Source organism: Lissotriton helveticus, chromosome 8 (assembly GCF_964261635.1).
Source record: "Lissotriton helveticus chromosome 8, aLisHel1.1, whole genome shotgun sequence".
NCBI classification, from domain to species: domain Eukaryota; kingdom Metazoa; phylum Chordata; class Amphibia; order Caudata; family Salamandridae; genus Lissotriton; species Lissotriton helveticus.
The window spans coordinates 333,080,884-333,098,362 of record NC_136069.1 but is presented as its reverse complement, the minus strand read 5'-3'; the positions used below and the strand labels follow the sequence as shown (position 1 = coordinate 333,098,362).

Sequence of the window (17,479 nt, the reverse complement as noted above, 5' to 3'; positions counted from 1 at the left end):
AAGGTGGAAGAAGTTTAGGATAATTGAGGATAGGCCCCTGGGTAACTGATGCTGCAAAGGAAATTGTCATGCTCACCATAACCGGAAATGGCACTAGGGCCAGTGATGGGTTGGGGGTACTGCCTGGCACACTTGTGGATTTCTACTATTGGCTACTGGTGCATAGTAACAACATCCGATGTGCTCCTTAACACTGCACTGGCACTACAGCATGGAGTTAATAAACTCAGCCAGACTCGAACAGATAAACCTCTAATCAGACTGGTTCTGGCATCTCTAGTACCAGGGCTTGTATTCTTATTCTTTATCTAATGGAGGAGTTGGCATCGGTTCTGTTAATTTAGCTACTCAAATGCAGTTCCGTATGTTAGAAAGGTTAAATGACATAGAGTTGTTAGGAATACATTATTTCGTGCCAATTTCAATAACATCACTGGTCGTAAATTTTGGAGATTGACGAAGTCTCAGATATTTGCTCTGTGGTGTATAATTTATGTTCGACAATCTCCAAAATGATCATATGCAATCAGTATTTACTCATGTGTATCTTGAAGATACCCTCGCGAGCTCTTGGCTTTTTCAAACCTTTGCATGTTTGCCGTGGAGAAACTGTTAAAGTAAGGCCAGATTAATTGGATCTAACTCTAAAATGCCTCAGTCATATCTTACTGTGCTGTAGAGAAAAACCATACATGGTCATTCCAAATGAATGACGCAAAACTCTGGTTCTTAAACTATAAATATGTGTAATGTTACTTCTCGATGTACGAGATATTTTTGGAGTATGCAGGCAAATGTCTGGTAGGAGGCAGGCAGATGAAAAGCTGACTTTAATATCATATTAGAACATTTCATGAAATGTAATTCAGAATCCCATTATAAAATGTAGGCAGATGAAAAGCTGACTTTAATATCATGTATTAGAAAATTACATGAAATTTAATTCAGAATCCCATTATAAGATCTATAATCTTAACCAGTAGTATGCTAATGAGGTCTGCGTGCTCTGTAAAACTGAATAAATACTCAATATACAATTTACAGAAGATAATTAGGTTTCATATTTTCACCCGTGCTAGACATTGATATCAGGTGTCCCACACTTGTTTTCTTTCCTCTCGATTTTATTATGGGTAAACCAGTACAATAAATAACAATACAACTGTATACATCATCTTCTCTAAACAGGGCAATTTGTAAGACATTGGGAATAGACACAGAAACACGACAACAAAGCGCATCGAAGTGACATTGCTCAATCAATCAATCAGAGTACTTGTAGAGCGCGCTACTTACCCGTGAGGGTCCCAAGGCGCAAGTGACATTGCTGCGCAAATAAATGATGGACGGAATGCTGAATAACATTTATTCAGCATTCTATCCATCATTTGTTTGCGTAGCACTTTTCACCGTAAGTAGGATGGGTATGCCCAGACGTGGGTCCCTTGCTCATTCTGCCACCGGATTACAGCTAGCCTGGCTGATGAAGGGTAATACCCAGAAACCTGTCCCAGGATGCTTGTTTCCGGTCCAGGGAGGACCTGGCTTGGCAGTTCGGCTGGACTGTTCCGAAAGGGCACAGGGTCAAGACTGATTTGCATATGGCTGAGGCTGAACTGGGGTGGCATTGTGAGCAAAAGAACAATGGATTTAACCCAGATCTCTTGACTGGGGTTGAAAGTATGATTTATTCAGCATTCCGTCCATCATTTGTTTGCGTAGCACTGGAAGTGACATTGGGCAGGATCCTCCCTTTTGCACATTCTAGTGATACAAGTTGTTGCTGGGCATGCCCTTATATTGCTGGTCATCATAGCATAAGGCAAGCCAAGTCACATAGTCTCTTCTGACAGATTCAGTAAGCAAGACTTAAACGGTTAAGGTTTTGCACCGGGGAATCTAACGCACGAGTAGCCCTCCTCAGCCCACCATCGTGGCTGTGGTGGTAGAGTCTTCAGGTTGGAGTAGAACATATGCTTTGAGTGGACTCCAAATGTTTTTGGTGGGAAAGCAATGGGAAGAGGTCAGCATGCAGTTCCAACTGTTCCGTGTAGTATATTAAATCACTCATCCATTGTATGAATTTGGAGGCTCTGCTCCATCCCTACCTACAATCCACCTTTCTCTTGGCCAGCAGCAGGGCGATTGCAATGAAGTTCTGTTGCAAAGTCATCCTGTGCCATGGGCACCCTCCAACTTTTTGCTGACTGGAACTGGTGGTAACTGACTCTGACTGACCCTGGGCTCTGTTTAACCAGGACCAGGGCCAGTGCCAAGCTGAAAGGAACACATTAGAATACAGTTAAGACACCCAACATTACACTAGGGTACACTATGGTATGGTGGGGTACCCCTGTAATTGTTATGACCTACCCCATAAGCCCCTAGTATATATTAGGGCAGGGGATTTAAACTACCTAGAAGTCTCCAGTATCCTGGGGCATGGCAGTTTAGAGGCCAGCAGATTTTCTGCACTTACATGTGTGCAATATTGAAGCCTGGGGTGTGCTGGTCTATGGGCATGCCAGGCCTGGGGGTGGAGTCTTAAACCATGCTCTTCAAAGGCAGAGGGGAAGCCTGGGTTTCAGTTTCACTCTTACACTCTTGACCCAGAGTCAGGGCTAGGCTTAATGAAGGTATGTGCAGATGGTAGGGGGAGAGGCCATCATGGATTTGGAAGAATGGTGCACTCTGGGACAAAATAATGCCACACTCTACAGGATGTGGTCATAACTATGAGGAGCTGCCCTGCTCTCATTGGTCAGAAGTGACCTGGTGCTTGACCCAGAGAATTTTGAATAAGTATCTGAGAGGGGCAGAGCCCTCCAGATCTGCTGCTTGAAACTTAGTGAAGCAATAAGTGCCCTATTGAGAAGTTTTGCTGTGCAAAGATTTCTAAGGTCTGACCTCTGAAGACTGCACCAAGTGAAACTGCATTCCTGTGGATTATCTTGCTGCTAAAGGACACAGTGGACTCCCTGCAAGCTACAGGTTAACAGAGCTCACCTGGACAGCCCCACAAAAAATTCCCAGCCTGGAGTACCAGTGGATTTGTAAGGGTGTTGTTCGAGTGGATTGCGGAACTGAAGTTTCACACTTTCAAGGACCCTCTTGGAGATTCCAGAACCTTGGACTGTGTGTTGGATACTTTGGGACCTGCAAGCAGAACTTCAGGAAGTAGTTCTAACTTCACCCTGCCTGCTGGGGAAGGCGTCCAACATATTTGGTGGGATTCTCCAGAACATTTTTTAAAGGTGTCCCTGTCAGATAAAACGAAATGACTAAAAGGGGCAATGTTGGTTTCTAAGCACTAGAAAGTGACTAATCTTTACAAAATCATATCTCTGGTTCCCTACAGTGGATTTGTTTCGTTTTGATGTCATTTAAAAGATAACAATATTACCTATTTTTATAAATTGGTGTTGGATTTTTATTTTGTGTTGTGTCTTAATTATTTACTGAAATGGTGTTTCTAAATGCTTTACATACCTGTCTTTGAAGTTAAGCCTGTCTGCTTGCAGCCACGTTCCCAAGGGTTGAGCATAGGAATAATTTTCTAAGACCTATGCTGGGTCCTATCATGTGTTAGGGGCCTTATTGCCAGTGGCAGACCTACATTTGCCCCTACCAATAACCCACTTTCCAACAAGTTCTTATTTGGAGTTGTAAGGTCTTTTATCCAAACTAGTAGGGTTTTGACAGGTGCTGTCTTCAGGTCACAGCTTATCATGGTTGACAAGGATTTTGTCACCTCCGTCCAATATCATTGTTCTCATAGTCATACAAGGTAAAACACTGGCATCTGGTGTACCACATCCAGTGCAATTAGAATCTTCCCTGAGGCCGAACTAATACAGACAGGGCAGTGAGCGTGTAATAAGCCACTTCAGAAACTTGTAATGAATAATTCAAAGTTTGCTGCTGAAGGACACCACGCCTGTTTGCTTGTTGCAAAACTTCCATTGTTGTTGTGGAATTTCTCGCCTAGTTCTGCCTCCAAAGAAGCCTTTGCTAGCTGGGTCTCTACAGACACTTTTCTTGGGCCATACAGTAAAGTTTAGTTATTAGGTGCTTAATTTAAAACTGCACACACAAGCTGCAGTGGCAAACCTGAGACATGTTTAAAAGGCTACTTAAGTGGGTGGCACAACCAGAGCTGCAGGCCCACTAGTAGCATTTAAGAGACAGGCCCTGGGCACAGGCAGTGCCACCTTACTAGGGTCTTAAAGTAAATTAAATATGCCAATTAGGTGTAAGCCAATTCTATCTTGTTTTAAGTAGAGACCACAAGCACTTTAGTACTTAGAGTCCTAAAAGCCAACAAAATTGGGTTCAGAGAACAGAACGGTACAGGGCCAAGTCCAACAGTGTTAGAAATGGGGGTCTCTAATCATCAGAGGTATGCACCTCTGTCCAAGTAGGGACCCTTGCTTCTAGTCAGGGTAAGTAATAACCCCTGCTCACCCCCTTGGTAGCTTTGCACGAGCAGGGAGATTTATCCCAAAGGCAATGTGTAAAGTATTTATACTCAAGACACACAGTAACACAGTAAAAACACCACAAATGGACACCACACCTGTTTAGAAAAACAAAGTATCTTTATCTAAACCAAACAAGACTAAAACAACAAAAATCCAACATACAGATTTCAAAAAAGGCACTTAAAAACAGCTATTTCAAAAAGAAAGCTTGCGGAAAACAAATCGCTCCACCTTGGGCTATTACGACATCATGATAGGCATAAATCCAAAGAACGCCGCAGCCATGATGTGCGTGGCGTCCGGCATGTAGTACAAACTTATCAGTGTTACCGCTGGGCACTCCTTTTATTCATAAGTTTTGTCGATTTGTTGATCAGAATTTATTCAATATGCGTCTCGGTGCAAAAGGGCAATGTCTGGGATTGCACTATCCAATTATATACAACAAACTATTTGTCAAAGACCGAACATCTTCTGTTGACTCCGGTTGCACTTAACTTTTGAAACACAAAAGTTTCTTCTCCAATAGTCATCTGAGTTTAACACATGTTGAGAAGTCCATCAATATTTATTTTTCGTCAATTTCTTCATTGACTAACTCTTATTTATACCCCATATTAACATATGATAGTTGCGTTGCTGTACATCTTTGATGAATGATCAAGTAGATTATATGGACTTAATCCCAAATTCTGACCAATGCATTTTGGGTGGATGACCCTTCATCAGGGTTAATCCAGAAAAGATCTGTGACAAAATAGGCTGATGTCCGCTTAAATACAGCCCTCGATATACTAATGTTACTTACGGATGTGCATGATAATCTGAACACTCAGCTCACGCTTTTAATTCGGGTCACAAAATAACAGGTTTTACACTACGGTAGTGAATACGGTTGCAGTGTGCTTACCAGGTCTCACGGTATGGAGTGTCTATCTTATATCACAGTATTGGTCTGGGATGAGGTCATTGTTCTAGTCTTTGTCTACCTCACATGTTTATTATTCTGGAATTAACATTTTCATTTGAGTCTCAGGTATTGAGTTCTGCATGGGGTTATCTCACTCTAATTATTCACTTTTAAATACATTGAGGGCTGTATTTAATCGATATCAGCCTATATTGTTCACAGATCTTTTCTGGATTGCCCCTGATGAAGGGTCATCGACCCAAAATGCATTGGTCAGAATTTAGGATTAAGTCCATATAATCCACTTTATCATTCATCAAGGATATATAGCAACGCAACTATCATATGTTAATATGGAATATAAATAAGAGTTAGTCAATGAAGAGATTGACGAGAAATGAATATTGATGAACTTCTCAACATGTATTAAACTCTGATGATTATATGAGAGGAAACCTTCGTGTTTCATAAGTTAAATGCGACCGGAGTCAACAGATGGTCCGTCTTTGACAAATAGTTTGTTGTATATAATTGGATAGTGAGGCGTCGGTGATGAGGTTGAGGCCGGTTCCCTGGTTGCCACGGGGAGGCCGCCGTCTGGAATGCGATAACTGCAGGCATCGAAGGGCGTTGGCGCTGCGGTGCAGGTGGGGTGATGCGCCGTGCACTTTTGTAGCAGTACCCCTGGCCTCGGTGCAGGTCGCAGGCAGAACTGCGGCATCGGTGACAGCATTGGGGATGGTTTTTCTGTGTTGCAGCACCAACCACACAATTCTGGTGGTGCCCTTTTGAATGTAGGAGTCCACACAGAAGTCCAGGTGCTGGTCAGTGGGTTTCAGCTGAAGTCTGTGTCCGTGAGACTTCAGAACAGTAGGCCAGCACACACAGGCCCTTGGAGATTGTTCTTCAAGCAGGTTCACAGCAAAGTTCCTGTCTTTGTCCTCTCCTTGACAGAAGCAGTAACTGCCGGCCAACCCAGCAAAGCAGCACAGCAAAGGTGCAGTACTCCTCTCTTGAGTACAGAAGTGATCTAATTCTCCGGGGTTTAAGGTCCAATACTTATATCCCATTTTCTCTTTGTGGCAAGGGTCTCTGAGCCCAGTCCAAACCAGTTCTGTCCTCGCTAGTGCATCATGACAACAGGGGATGGGGATAGCATTGTACAAAGGAGACACAGCCTATTCAGGAGCAAGGGAAACTCCTCCCATCACTCCAAATGCAGCCAAGGTCTATCCAGCCCAGCTATGAGCCACCCAGGAAAAGCAGGACACACATCAACCCCCATTGTAGATGTCTACAGCGAATGCACGTCCCTGACTTATGACACTCCAAGACCAGACAATCATTACACTAAACAGCAGAGGCACACAGAGTGGTTAAACAAGAAATGGTCTACTTTCTAAAAGTGGCATTTTCAAACACACAATTTGAAAACCATCTTCCTAAAAAGATGTGTTATTAAATTCTGAGTTCAGAGAGCCTAAACTTTATTTCCAGATCTTGTCCCAATGGAAAGCTATGCTTGTAAGATGTTGCAAAGCAACTCCCATGTTAGCATATAGGACAGATAGCCTTACAATAGTGAAAAACAGAATACACAGTATTTCACTATCAGGACTTGTCACACACACCAGTATATGTCCTACCTTTCACATACACTGCACACTGCCCATGGGGGTACCTTGGACCTACCTGAGGGGTGCCTTATATGTAAGAAAAGGGAAGATTAGGGCCTGGCAAGTTTGTGCACTTTTCAGGGAAATGGCAGTTTAAAACTGTGTGCACAGACACTGTAGTGTCAGGTCTGAGATACATTTACAGGGCTACTTCTGTGGGTGGTACAGTCAGTGCTACAAGCCCACTAGTAGCATTTGATTTCTAGGCCCTGGCACACTCAGTGCACTTTACTAGGGACTTGCCAGTAAATCAGATATGCCAATCACGGATAACCAATTACAATCGTACTTTACACAGAGAGCATATGCACTTTAGCACTAATTAGCAGTGGTAAAGTGACCAGAGTCCTAAAGCCAACAAAAACAGGTCAGGAAAAATAGGATGAAGAAGCAATAAGTTGGGGGATAACCTTGCATTTCCAACAAACAGTAACTCTGAAATCAGCAAGTATATGTTTGAGAGTGCAGGGTATAAAACAGCAAACACTTTTCCCAAATCAATAATTCAATGTACGGTAATGCATCCAAGATAAAAATACAATTGTCCCACAGACCAAAGTTATTCAATTTTTATTATCAAAATATATAAATCATTTTTATAAATAGTTTTTCATTAATATCACAGATATAAATCAATTATTCCTTGCTTCCGCAAGGACATGGAATGGAGACGGCATTGGTCATGGCAGCAGAGGAGCTTCGCTCCACCCTGGTCTCCGGTGCAAATGCTGCCCTGATCCTTTTGGATCTCTCAGCATCCTTTGACACCGTGAACCATACCATTCTTATTCATTGGCTCCAGAAGTTGGGTGTCTCAAACCTAGCTTTAAGTCTGATTAAATCCTATCTCAACAACATGATACAATGTGTGCAGATTGGAGACTCTAGTTCAAAACAATTCTCACTTCCTTGTGGGGTGCCGCATGGCTCATCTCTGAGCCCTAATTTGTATAATCTGTACGTCACCCCCCTAGCTGATGTCATCAGGCAGTTTGGTTTCTCGCTGGTGTCCTACGCCGATGATACCCAGATTGTAGTATCCATCTCAGGCAATCTGGAAGAAACGGCGACCCGTTTCAATTGGTGGATAGCCCCCATGGATCACTGGATGGGTACGAACTGCCTCTAAAGCTTAATGGTAGTAAAACAGAGGTTCTTCTGTGGGCTCAGACACCTCCTTTTGGTCCCAGAGCTGGTGGCCTCGAACCATGGGAAAACTTCCCACCCCAGTGCATAAAGCTAAAAATGTGGGCTTCATTTTTGATGATAGGCTCACCTTCCAACATCAAACTAAAAAGGTTGCTTCCCAGGTACATCTGACTTTAAAATTAATTCGGAAGGTGAAACCTTATATCCCACCAGCCTCAGTAAAAACACTGGTGATAACTTTGGCATTGGCCAGGCTGGACAATGGAAATGCCCTTTACCTTGGCCTCTAGAAACTGCACCTACTCAAACTGCAGGGGGTTCAGAATTCCGCTACCAGGATGCTGCTGAATATTCCTAGATTCCAGTCGGAATGCCAGAGATTAAGACAACTTCACTGGTTACCGGTGAAGAAGATATCGGAATTTAAAGCCTTGTGTTTAGAAATCAAGGCGCTACAGGGCACAGGACCCGAATATCTGAAACAGCACTTGCTGTGGTATCTCCCAGGCAGAACATTGCTTTCAGCTCAGAGCAAACTACTACAGATGCCTAAATCCCGGAGAGTTTGCTGGGGAGGTAGTAGTTTTATTCTCAGCACTGTCAAACTGTAGAATTCACTTCCTTTACCCATAAAAAACTGCTCAACACTACCATTGTTTAGAAAGGCTTTGAAAACTTGGCTTTTCTCACTATAATGCTTAATCATCATTTATCTCTGACATATTCCTCCTCTGTAGCGCCTAGACACCCTTGGGCATTTGAGCACAATATACATTTTAAATTCATTCATTCAATTATAAAAATTACACCACCATGGTTTAACGAATCAATATTTATTCCATCAAATGTTGAGGAGCCCCACCAACATGACAAAAAGCAGATGACTTAAGATATATATATAAACTCACCCTGGACACTTAAAATTTTTTTGAGAGTTCTGCAGGAATAAAGTATTTGAATGCATTAGAGTACTTTTGGAACACATTATATAGAAACCTTTCTGTGTCGCCCTGAGATGTCATTTCTACATATGGCCATCTAACATGATGATTATTGTTATTAATTCTGCTGGTATATAATAAGGAATCAATCAAAGAGAAGAGGTAATGAGAGATGCAATCATCTAGGCATTGGTAGGCTTTTTTAAATACGGAAATTGCACAATCCATTGATCTTATACGTAGATGAAGAGCAACGTAGACACAAGAGAAAAATCAGCTGAGTAATTATGAGTCTCTAAGCTTGTATCTAGAAGAACACCACCATGGTATGGAAATGCTGACAAGTTTGAGAACACCTATAAACTTATTAGAGGTATTCACAAATTCTTGTTCCACCCATTCTCGAGCTGCAACATTTTTGACATTTACTCCTTTTAGTGGCCGGAGTAAATTCCTTTCCAGGGTAGGGAAGAAAAATGGAACATCTCTACAATTTTTTTTGTTTTTTGCGTTTGGGGTTTCTCCATATGGAAATATTTTTTCTGCAGGGGGAAAAATGCATTTCCTTTGCTGTTTGTATTTGAGAATATATGCATGCATTCAAAAGTGGAATTTACAAATATTTTACAGGTCCGTCACAGGCTTCTAGGCTTTACCTGGAAAGCTTTTGTAAATTTCAAAGAGCTGAAATTCCGTCTCTATGTGATGTCTGAAACTTTGATAGCAGATTTCTGACTTTTATAAATCATGTCTATTCAGTTTTATTAGCTACTAGACAAAGTACAAATTGTGAATTTGCAGAATAGTGAAAAGAAAAAAGAAAAGTTGTCCAACATTGTTTTCTCAGGGAATTGGCCATTTTTGTTTTTGCATAATGTTTGGAGGTTGTAAGCTTGCTAAAATCAAATGGATAAAGACTTATCTTCTAAAGTGCATTCTGTGTTTTAATGCCACAATATACTTACATTTGATACATTTTGGTACATATTATATAATAGTCTGACTCTAAAACCTGACCATTAACTCTATAGGTAGCACACATGCTGTGTTGTTATTAGTAACTAAAACGTGTATTCTCTCTTTTTTTAAAGCAAATTCCAGATGTTTCTCCAACAGGAAGATATACCACCTTGGTGCCCTTTTTATTTATTCTTACAGTCGCAGGCATCAAAGAAATCATTGAAGATTTTGTAAGTACATTTCAGCTGTATGGACTATTAATTTCACATAGAATGTGGATTTTGCACTACTGGTAATGGTAAACAAATAAAGCTTGAAAGGCCTGATTCCCAAATAATTTTGTGTTAATATTTTTTCTTACTCCAGACTTGAGGATTATGAATTTTGACATTACCTGAATTAATACAAACTCTATGAAACAGCTTTGTGAATTGGTCTCAAGCGTTTATTTGAAGTCCAGTAAAGAGCAACATTTCTTATTAGTCAAAGTAATTAGCATCTCTCCTCTCACAGAAAATAATATTATTGGTATTTTATAATACATAATACCATTATTATTTTTATATGTAAGGCCATTTTCCTATCATTATAAAGTATGTTTACCTTAATACTATGAAATGAGAGCTTTAGCAGAGCTCCAGAAAATCATTACCCAGAAGGCGATTGGGGAATATCAGGCAACAAGAACCAACCGATACGAAACAGGAGAACACGCCGGTAGAGCCTTGGCTCTACGTCTTAGGCAAGAGCAGTCTAAAAATGTAATCGCAAAGATAGTTGAAAATGGTAGGGAATATACAGAAGTAAAAGAGATTTTACAGGTGTTCAGAGATTTTTATCAGAGATTATATGATGAGGAGACAAGAAGTGGAGGACAGCAGGTAAATATGAGTGACACAGGTCCACGCCTGGAAGCTTCACTTCAAGAAGCACTTGATAGGGATATTACCGAAATGGAAGTGAGGACTGCCCTTCAGGAGTTAGCCTCAGGGAAGGCCGCCGGACCCGACGGCATTCCCTTGGAAGTGTTTAAACGTATTGAATCAGAAATTATTGGTTTGTTGGTAGATCTCTTTAATGGGATTGTTTGTACTGGGCTGATCCCGGATTCCTGGAAAGAGACGAACATCATTATATTCCATAAAAAGGGTAAACCTAGTGAGAAATCGGGGTCGTATCGACCAATTTCATTGATTAACTCCGATACCAAGCTTTATTCTAAGATCTGGGCTTTGAGGCTGGGCAGGATTATTGGCGGTTCCGTCTCCCCTTGGCAGCATGGGTTTGTCCCAGGTCGTGGTACGACGGATCATACCAGTAGAGCGATTGCTCTATTTGACGCCCATGCCGCCAGGGGAGAGGAGATGGCCATGATCCTGCTCGACGCAGAGAAGGCTTTCGACCGTGTGGTCTGGAGCTTTCTCTGGGGGGTTTTGGCAGGAAGAGGTTTTGGGCAGAAAACCATCAGAGCGCTCAGAGCAATGTATCAAGAGCCAGTTGCTAGAGTTACGGTCATGGGTGAGAAATCGGAACTGATCTCTATAAAGAGGGGAACTCGTCAAGGATGCCCCTGTTCTCCGATTTTGTTTTCTCTTTATATTGATCCTCTTATTCAGGCCATTTTAGGGTGCTCTAGACTAAAACCAGTTGTCATCAATGGGTTTGAGAATAAGATTCTAGCATATGCCGATGATCTTGCTGTATTTTCCTCCGATCCCCAACAGGCAATGATTATTCTGTCTGAGCTGACAAATCAATTTGGTGCTAGCTCAGGGTATTTATTAAATGAAGCAAAGACCCAGATTATCTGCACGAAAGATATGGTTAAACTAGATTCAAGATATGTGGATGCTGCTGTATATTTAGGGGTGACAATTAATGCCACAGTCGAGAAGATAGTGGAAGGAAATTATTTACCGCTTATTAAATCAATAGAGACTGATTTGAGAAGATGGGATGGGCTACATCTCTCCTTGATTGGAAGGGTAAATGCTGTCAAAATGACGATGTTCCCTAAGATATTATATCTCTTCCGGGCCATACCTCTATTCTTGGACGAGAAAATAATCGCGAATCTTGAATCTATTTTTATCAAATTTATTTGGCAATATGGGAAGGTAAGGCGATCCACAAACCTATTGTCTCTTCCAAAAGAAAGGGGTGGACTAGCGCTCCCTAATCTAAGACTATATCATTGGACATGCCTCTTGACCCAAATTACCGTGCTTTTCCAGCCAGTGGCTTTCCACAGTGACTTAAGCCCCGAAGCACAGCAGCCCCCCTCTATCTTTGAGTTATTGCTAGGTAGAAAGGCAATGGGTTTGTTGCTTTGTGAGGTGGATCGAAGATTCTATAAAAAAGCAAGATTTAAGATTATTGATGGAGTTTGGAGGGTCTGGAAGGCTTGTAGAAATTTGTGCCACATCCCCAAAATTAATCCATATATTCATATATATCATGCTAGTCTTTTCTCAGGGCTAGGTGCAGAAAGGATTTTAAAAGTTTGGAGTGGGCTGGGCATTAAGACTCTGTGGGAATTATTGGACGGAGAAGGGATTGTTAGCTTCGAGGCTCTACAAAATGGTTTTGGTATCCCAAGTAATCATTGGTTTGTCTATGGCCAACTGGCTCGCTCTTTGAAGGCTATTAAACCAAGGCCTCCTCCTCCTGATAATAGCCCCCTTTTAGATGCTTTGTTGAATGGCTGCAAAAAAATCAGGACCCTTTATAACATCCTTATCCAAGAGATACAAGATGACGTTGACGAGACTGAGGTAGCGTGGTCTAGAAAATTGGGAAACCCGGATATAGATGTGGACTTGGCCCTGCTATTTAATAAAAAGGTTTTTAGAGCCACTAATTTAAGAGCCCAGCACTATAAAACTGTGTTTAACCTGTATTATACACCAGCGAAATTATTCACATGGGGGGTTACTGCAGATGACACATGCCCAAGATGTGGGGATGGTCAAGCTGATCTACTGCATATGTTTTTTAAATGCAGACTATTGACCCCAGTTAAGAATGAGATTGAAAAATTTTGGGAGGGGCTGCTAGGTCATAAGATCGACCTATCCCCTACCCGGATGATCTTGGGAACAGACTCTAATTCAAATCTGGGGAAAGATGAAGCAGCTTTGGTGTTTATATCCGTGGCTGTGCTCAGGATCTTGATTTCAGCAGGTTGGAAAGATGTTGTAGCACCAACCTTTCAAATGTGGCTCTCCAGGCTTCTTGGAATCCACAACATTGAAGCATGTCTGTATGAGCGAAAGGGGCGGAAAACACGGGATTTTGGAAGAAGGTTGTGGGCCCCGGTTACAAATTGGAGGCAGACCAATCTAATAGCCTGAGCTACACCTTTTGCACTTTATCGGTTTTATCATTAGGTGTTATCTAAGGCTTGTTCCATGAATTTTGAATTAATTGAATCTGGTCATGTACAATTCACCGTTGGAGGTTTTATGCATTGAACCTTTTGTATGTATTTATGTATTTATGTCCGGACTAATTTATTTCTGTGGATATTTCTGTGATGCATTTTGATTCCCAATAAAAAAAAAATTTTAAAAAAAAGAGAGCTTTAGCATGTACAATATTTCCTCATTCTATAGATGCTAAAACTCAAACTTACGGATACCTGTTGTTGTTCAACAAACAATCTGTTTGAAAGTAAAGAGGCAAAAACTAAACTGGGCATGTGCTAATCAGATCAGTAGGAGTTTATGGTTGTAGTGTAAAGATATACATTTTTGCCACATTCTGTTATTGTTGCCACTGAACAAATGTCCATTAAAGAGAGATAAATCTCATTGCTGTCATCATTCATCAACAGTTTGAGTTCATGGCATTTTTTAAATAAATGTGTGATAGTGCCCCTTTCCCCATTTAAGCCTAGTTTGTTTTCAAATTTTATCATAACATATTTTCTAGTGTAATTTGCATGCCAAAAGTACAAATGCCAGTAAAAAAGTAATGTTTTCCGGAGAGTCCAATGTTTTTTCAGGTTCTTCCATTACCCCCGTAGTATTCACTGGGAGGTTTTTCATTTCCAAACTCATGGAGAATCAAGTTCTTGTTTGTTCTTGATTTATTTTCTGTTGCATTGTTCTCAAAGGCCATCCAGTGTTGGCTCTGTGTGCGTGTTAATCTTCTAACTCACTATCACGTTTCAGTTTTATGAAGAAGTATTAGTCTATTTGCATTTTTCTATGACTCCATGAAAGCATTGCCACTATTGTACTATTGTACCATTGCTGGCTGTGAAAAAAACATTTCATTATGACATGTCTTCATACCGGCTATCAGATCTTCATTTACAATTCAAAAAGATCCCCGGAAGTAGTTAGAATCTTCTGTGGTCATACATTTCAAAGAAGTGGCAGCAGATGTCTTAAAATATACCACTCTTTCCTCTCACTTGGAAAGTCACTCTTTTCAAGATAATTAGCCTGCCCTTTTTCTCTCGCCATTCCTCAATCCCAGTGCGTCAAAATTCATTATTTATCAGTTGCTAGGGCTTTTGTGTAGATCCGTCTTGATCCTTCATAGTTAAGCCATTACTGATCATCAACCTTAAACCAGTCTGAATTACATCATAGACTCTATTTTCAGCACAGCTGCATCCCATTCCTCTTAGACTTTGGGTCATTGTCCTACCAAATGGTTGCAAATTTATTTCTGCTTTATTCATTTCTCTGCATAATAACTTTACTTTCTTCATGTGAAACTATTCAAGCAAAAACTAACCCATTCACATCTGCTTCAACTTGTGTTGCATTTTAACTTTCACCATTGCTATATTCTGTAGAACTCTTGCAAACTAGGCTGAGAGATATCTACTTACCACTCATCCATCTAGATGACTAAGTTTATCACAGTAATTTAACTTATTTGGGTGTAGAATCATCCTGTGTTTGACACTTTCCTGTCAAGAAACCATTCCAAACGCAAAAGTCATTTGTAAGAAATTGGGTTATTAGTTGAGGGGCGGTGAGAACCCCACTCAAATAATAGACCAAATTCTTGTCCGGGTGAACCATAATAGTAACTTAATAAATCTGTGCTTATTCCTCTGGTAGCTTGACACAAAGCAGTCAGGCTTAAAGTAGAGGCATTGTGAAGTATGTATGCAACACTTAAGCAGTAATAAAGTGAAAACACAACACAAGAAAAATCCCAACCTAATTTAGAAAAATAGAGTAAAATGTAACAAATACAATAACAAAAAAAATCCAATTAGTAGAACAGGAGCTATGAGTTTTTAAAATTTTTGGTGATGATAGCATCAAAAATCACTAAGAGAAACTTGTGGGTATCTGGTGGCATTGGACATGGTCGTAGTCGCAAGTTGAGGCCGTCCTCGATGAAATGGATTGCAGGGCGGATACAAGGACCAGTTCCATCCTGGTGAAGAGTTTACCTTCACAAAGTCCAAGTTCACGCGAGGATCCCAAGCTGGAGCTTTGAGTTGGTGGGGGCAGTGAGGAAATCATTGTTGGTTCAAAGAGCAGGTTGTTGCTGGAGCTTTGCGTTGGTTGGAGATACGGTCAGTCCACAACGAGCAGTGTCACAACGAGCAGGTCACTGGCAGAAGGCATGGCGATCGTTGCTGACACGAGGCGCTTGCTTACTATCATGAAGAGACCCAAACTTCTGGCTTTTCACCTGCATTTTGGTAGTACACTCATTTAAGCAGTGGCCAGCAGCCTGGCTCAGGCAGATCCAGTGGCTGCTGGTCAGATGGGCAGTTGCAGGGAGGGCCTCTGGAACATTGTTTGGCCCTTTACTTTAAATAGGAGGTTAGCCAACTGACCCTTGACTCTTGGAGTCACTTCTAGGGATCTTGGGCTCAAAGGAAGAAGTTCCAGTCTTTCTTCAGAATGCAGGGCAGTCCTTCTAAGTCTTCTATAGGACCACAAGTGTTCTCATGAGGGATGTATGATGGTAGAAAACACTGCAGTACCAGCACAACGCAGGTTTTACAATGCAGGTCGTTACCACGACTTGTGCTGTAGGGTGCTGGACTTAGGAATAGTAAAATTTACTATTCCAACACCAGCCTGCGTACAGTAGGGAAGGTGTTGGAATAGTAAATCTACTATTTCTTAGTCTAGAGCACCCTCCAGCGCAAGTCGTGGTAACGACTTGCGTTATAAAATCCACGTTGTAATGTCACTGCAGTGTCATTACCGCGTCGTAATGGGTGTTTACCCTCATGAGAGGTTGTGAAGGTGCCACTTTTATACCCAGTGCCAGCCGGTATGCGAGACCCCTTCTCTTTGTCTACGCCAAAACTGGTTGCGGTCCGTTCTGTCCATTCTCATGAGTTTGGCTCCAAATTGTCCAGGATCTCAAAGAGCAGGCTGGCCTAGGTGTCATTTGAATCTGCTGGTGGCAGAGCACACAGCTTCAGAAGTCAGGAAGAGGGTGGGCACAGCCTCCGCTAACCCTTTGAAGCTCAGGAAGAGCAGAGTATAACCCCTAGTCCGTCCTGCTCAGGGGAGAACACCCTGCCTGCACCCAAGGCTCCTTGGGCCCTGTGTTTGGAAGTAATACACACAACACCACAGGAGAGCCATTCACAGTTATGTGACACTGACACTGGCAGAAAGGCACATTTTGTTTCAACAGAAAAATGCCAACTTTCTAAAAGGAGCAAAAAGAACAATTGATGGACAGAATGCAGAACAATGTCATACATTCTGGATTTAACCCAGATCTATTGACTGGGGTGAATGTTTGATTTGCTTTGCATTCCGTCAAACATCTGTGTGTCTTTAGCTTTCTAACAGAAGCATTACTCTAGCTGTTCCCAAACTGAAGTTATCACTTATTAAGTGAAATAGTTTTCACTGTCAGGACATGTAAAACCAAAGTACACACGTCCTACTTTTTTGTATACCATGCACCCTGCCTTTTAAGCCTATAGGGCCTCCTTAGGAGTGACTTGTGAGTATTAAAAAGAAAGGCATGAAAAAAGGTTTATTTTGCAAGGTGGAAATGGCAGTTTAAAACTGCACTGCAGGCTGCAGTGGCAGGCCTGAGACAGGTTTTTACAAGCTATTGTAAAAAGTGGCACAATGGGTGTTGCAGCCCACTGGCATACAGACAAGCGACGTATGGATAGCTTGAATTAATCTCAGCCACTGGTAATTAATCAGCCTGCATCCCATTCCATCTTCATTTTGCACACAATGTCATCTCAGTTTTGACCCAGCAATATGAGGTGGCATGGTGTGCAAAAAACCGATGGACTGGAATGGGACTCTGGGTAATTACCAGTGGCATTCCATCCATCATTTCTTTGTATACTTTACTATTACATTAACCATGACATCACTGATAACATCTCAGAGTCTA

At 41.5% G+C, this 17,479-nt stretch overlaps 1 protein-coding gene across 2 annotated transcripts in view; it reads left to right on the top strand.

Annotated features, from left to right (window-relative positions):
* The window catches only part of ATP8A2 (ATPase phospholipid transporting 8A2), a 1,791,179-nt gene that overhangs the window by 201,504 nt on the left and 1,572,196 nt on the right, over nt 1-17,479 (top strand). For both annotated transcript variants that reach the window (XR_013599395.1, XM_078655985.1), the window contains exon 3: nt 10,249-10,347. Coding sequence is in view for 1 of the 2 variants with exons in the window: in XM_078655985.1 (XP_078512111.1) it covers nt 10,249-10,347 (99 nt within the window). In the remaining variant the exon portion in view is untranslated. The remainder of the gene's footprint in view (nt 1-10,248; nt 10,348-17,479) is intronic.